This window comes from Gossypium hirsutum, chromosome A11 (genome assembly GCF_007990345.1).
Source record: "Gossypium hirsutum isolate 1008001.06 chromosome A11, Gossypium_hirsutum_v2.1, whole genome shotgun sequence".
In the NCBI taxonomy this organism is placed as follows: Eukaryota; Viridiplantae; Streptophyta; class Magnoliopsida; order Malvales; family Malvaceae; genus Gossypium; species Gossypium hirsutum.
In genome coordinates this window covers 89,193,127-89,197,497 of record NC_053434.1, presented here as the reverse complement: position 1 = coordinate 89,197,497, position 4,371 = coordinate 89,193,127, and the positions used below count along the sequence as shown (strand labels likewise).

The 4,371-nt window shown below is 35.1% G+C and overlaps 1 protein-coding gene across 1 annotated transcript; it reads left to right on the top strand.

The window, feature by feature from the left end:
• The first annotated feature begins 383 nt into the window (after nucleotides 1–383).
• On the top strand, nucleotides 384–1,876 carry LOC121210029 (uncharacterized). Its single transcript, XM_041082101.1, has 4 exons — nucleotides 384–536; nucleotides 857–1,040; nucleotides 1,560–1,684; nucleotides 1,826–1,876. The coding sequence occupies exons 1-4, from the start codon at nucleotides 384–386 to the stop codon at nucleotides 1,874–1,876; spliced, it is 513 nt and encodes a 170-aa protein (XP_040938035.1).
• The last annotated feature ends 2,495 nt before the right edge of the window (nucleotides 1,877–4,371 follow it).

The window sequence follows — 4,371 nt, the reverse complement described above, 5'->3', positions numbered from 1 at the left end:
AGATAAAAAAAAGCTAATTTTGAAGTTAGAGATTTGTGAAAAAGATCATCGGGTAAGTCATTTCATTCAGTATCCAAGAAATTCTAAGATGACTTTAGCCATTCAAAGACTATTGCGGGTTATTGTAGATGCGATCGAGACTGACCACCTGTGAGTTCGAAAGCTACCTCTATAGCTAGTGTTGGTAATGTAAGATCAAATCAACCTGAGTGCAACCATTGTGGTAAATGACATCCCGACAATTGTAGATTGAATGATCGAGCTTGTTTTAAATGTAGATCATTAGATCATTTTATTCGTGAATGTCCTGAGTTGGCTGAACAAGATATAGAACAGAATATGAGGTCGAGTAACACTACAGCTAGAGGCAGACACACAGAAACATGGGTAATGTGAGTGGTAGTCAGAGAATGATTAAAGACATGGTTGTGAGATCTGAAGCCCAAGCACCTGCAAGAGCTTATGCTATTCGCGCTCACGAAGATGCTTCAACTCCAGAAGTTATTACCGGTACTTTCACTCTCAATGATACTACTGTAATTGCATTGATAGATCCAGGATCTACTCATTTTTATATATGTAAAACTTTAGTATCCAGTAAGACTTTGCCTGTAGAGTCTATTGAATTTGTGATTAGAGTATCAAACTCTTTAGACCGGTGTGTTTTGGTTGATAGGGTATGCAAGAATTGTCCGTTGATGATTCGGGATTTTTGTTTTTCGGCCAATCTGATGTTGTTGCCATTGATGAATTTGATATAATTCTGGGTATGGATTAGTTAACATTACATGATGTTATTGTAAACTGTAAATGAAAAATGATTGATTTGAGATGTTAGAATATTAAAATTATCCAGATTGAATCAGATGATTTGAATGGTTTACCAGCAGTGATTTCTTCGATGTTAGATCGGAGTTATATGAGAAAAGGTTATGAAGCTTACTTTGCTTATGTACTCGACTCTAAAGTGACCGAAAAGAACATTGAATTAGTATCAGTTATGTGTGAATATCCGGATGTGTTTCCTGAAGAATTATCAGGTTTGCTGCCGATTCAAGAGGTAGAGTTTGGTATTGAGTTAGTGTCGAGAACAACTCCAATATCAATAGCTCTGTACAAAATGGCACCTACTGAATTGAAGGAGTTGAAAGCTCAGTTGCAAGAATTGATTGATAGAGGTTTCACACGACCGAGTTATTCTCCCTGGGGTGTACCGATTTTTTTTATGAAAAAGAAAGACGGAACTATGATAATGTGCATTGACTATCGACAGCTCAATAAAGTGACTATTAAGAATAAATATTCTCTGCCCAGAATAGATGATTTGTTTGATTAGCAGAATGGGGCTATCATATTTTCAAAGATAGATTTGAGATCAGGCTACTATTGGTTGCGAATTAAAGACTCTGATGTGCCGAAAACTATTTTTCAAATGAGGTACGAACATTATGAGTTTTTAGTTATGCCTTTCGGACTAACGAATGCACCTGTTATTTTTATGGATCTAATGAATTGGATTTTTAGACTGTATTTGGATCGATCTGTTGTTGTGTTTATAGATGACATCTTGATTTCTTCCCGTGATGAATCTGAGGATGCTAAACATCTGAGGGTACTGTTACAGACTTTGCGAGATAACCAACTATTTACAAAGTTCAAGAAATGTGAATTCTGGTTGCGTGATGTCAGTTTTCTGGGGCATATTGTGCTAGCATCGGGTATTCGAGTAGATCCAAGCAAGATTTCTGTAATAATGGATTGGAAGCCTCTGAGAAATGTATCCGAAGTCTATAGTTTTTTGGGATTAGCTGGTTACTATAAACAGTTTGTAAAAGGCTTTTTGATCATTGTGACTCTGTTGACAAGATTGCTTTAGGAAGATGTAAAGTTCGGATGGTCCAAAAAATGTCAAAAAAGTTTTGATCAGCTGAAAACTCTTTTGACTGAAGCTCTAGTATTAGTTCAGCTAGAATCGAGTAAAGAATTTGTGATCTATAATGATGCATTGTTAAATGCTCTGAGTTTTGTTTTGATGCAGGAAGGCAAATTCATAGCTTATGCCTCGAGAAAATTAAAGCTGCATGAAAAGAATTACTGACACATGAATTAGAATTGGCAGCCATTTTGTTTGAGTTGAAAATTTGGCATCATTATTTGTTTGGTAAGAAATGTCATGTTTATTCATATCATAAGAGTTTGAAATATCTAATGACTCAAAAAGATTTGAATTTGCCACAGCGGAGATGGCTAGAATTGCTAAAATATTACGAGTTAGTGATTGACTACCATCCGAGAAAAGCAAATGTTGTTGTTGATGCATTAAGTCAAAAATCTTTGTTTGTTTTACGTGCAATGAATATTCAGTTGGCTCTATCTGATGACGGCTCAATTGTAGCTGAGTTGAAAGTGAGACCATTGTTTATTCAGCAGATTTATGAAGCTCAGAAGAGTAATAATGAAATGTTAGAAAAATGAGCTCAGTGTGATTCAAACCCTGATTTAGAGTTTCAAGTTGATTCAGATGACTGTTTAAGATTTAGAGGCCGAATATGTGTTTCAAGAAATTCAGAGTTAATATGGATGATGTTGAACGAAGCACATAGTAGTCGTTTATCTGTTCATTCAGGAAGTACAAAAATGTATAATGATTTGAAGCAACTTTATTGGTGGCATGGTATGAAACGTGATATTTTAGAATTTGTTTCTAAATGTTGAATCTGTCAGCAAGTTAAAGTTGAGCATCAAGTGCCATCTAGTTTATTCAGCCAATTATGATTCCTGAGTGGAAATGGGATAGAGTAACTATGGATTTTGTTTTGGGTTTGCCCCTATCTCCGAGTAAGAAAGATGCAATCTGGGTTGTAGTTGACAGGTTGACAGGTTGACAAAATTGGCTCATTTCATTCCTATGCGTATAGATTATTCACTTGGCAAGTTTGCTGAGTTGTACATCTCCGAGATTGTGAGATTACACGGAGTACCTGTTTCTATTATTTCGGATAGAAATTTGAGATTCACATTGCGGTTTTGGAAGAAACTGCAAGACGCATTAGGTACAAAGCTACATTTCAGTACTGCTTTTCACCCACAGAAAGATGGTCAAACTGAGCGAGTTATTCAGATACTTGAGGATATATTACGTTGTTGCATTCTTGAATTTGAAGGTACGTGGGAAAAATATTTTCGTTGATTGAATTCACGTATAGCAACAGTTTTCAATTGAGTATAAAAATGGCACCTTACGAAGCTTTGTACGGTCGCAAATGCTGAACACCTTTTTATTGGATTAAACTCAGTGAGAATAAGATACACGGGGTTGATTTGATCAAAGAGATTGAACAAAAAGTAAAAGTGATTCGTGAAAGTCTGAAAGCAGCGTCAGATCATTAGAAATCATACGCAGACTTGAAACGGAAAGATATTGAGTTTCAAATCAGGGATAAAGTGTTTTTGAAAGTATCTTCGTGGAAGAAGATACTCAAATTTGGTCGTAAAGGTAAATTGAGTCTGAGATTCATTGGGCCGTATGAGATTATCGAGCGAGTTGGACCAGTTGCTTATCGACTAACATTGCAGTCTGAGTTAGGAAATATTCACAATGTACTTCATGTATCGATGCTACAAAGATACAAATCCGATTTTTAAGATGTTATTTCCCCTACTGAATTTGAGATTTAGTCAGATTTATCATATAGTGAAGAACCAATCCAAATTTTAGCTCGTGAGATCAAAAAGCTGAGAAACAAAAGAATAGCGTTAGTAAAAGTGTTATGGTATCGACACGGGGTAGAAGAAGCTACGTGGGAACTCGAGGATTCTATGAGGAAGGAATATCCAAACCTATTCACTGGTAAGATTTTCAGGGGCGAAAATCCCCAAGGGGGAGAGTTGTAACAGCCCAGTTTTTAGCCTAAATAGAAATAGTGGTTTTAGAACCACAAATTCGAGGTTAAAAAATTATTTTAACATTATTTTTTGTGTTTACGGCATGAGATTAGATATGTGTGAAAGTTTTGTGTGTTAATTTTATCGTTTAAGTGGTTAATTTGAGAAAAATGACTTAATCGCGTAAAATGAAAAAGTTGCATTCTATTTTATAAAGGTGTCTATTTGATATGGCTTATTACATTTGAGGTTCTTATGTTGTAAATAGACCATTGATAATAGGAATGGACATAAATGGGCATGTATTAAATAATTTTATAAAGGTTTCAGTAAGGGTAAAATGGTAAACTATGTATTAATGATAATTAAAATAAAACAAAAGCCAAAATTCATCTTATTTTCATTCATCTTTAACTGAAAATAAAGAGAAAAGAAGCCAAAGATGATGTTTTAGGGTTCGGCCATATTGAAGCTCAATTGAAGGTC

What these genes read in the sequence shown, in the direction of transcription:
- LOC121210029 (XM_041082101.1), top strand. Translation starts at nt 384, where the DNA reads ATGGGTAATGTGAGTGGTAGTCAGAGAATGATTAAAGACATGGTTGTG. An exon ending in TCACTCTCAATGATACTACT is followed by an intron (nt 537 to 856) that starts GTAATTGCATTG and finishes AAAATTATCCAG; the next exon opens with ATTGAATCAGATGATTTGAA. An exon ending in GTTTCCTGAAGAATTATCAG is followed by an intron (nt 1,041 to 1,559) that starts GTTTGCTGCCGA and finishes TTGTGTTTATAG; the next exon opens with ATGACATCTTGATTTCTTCC.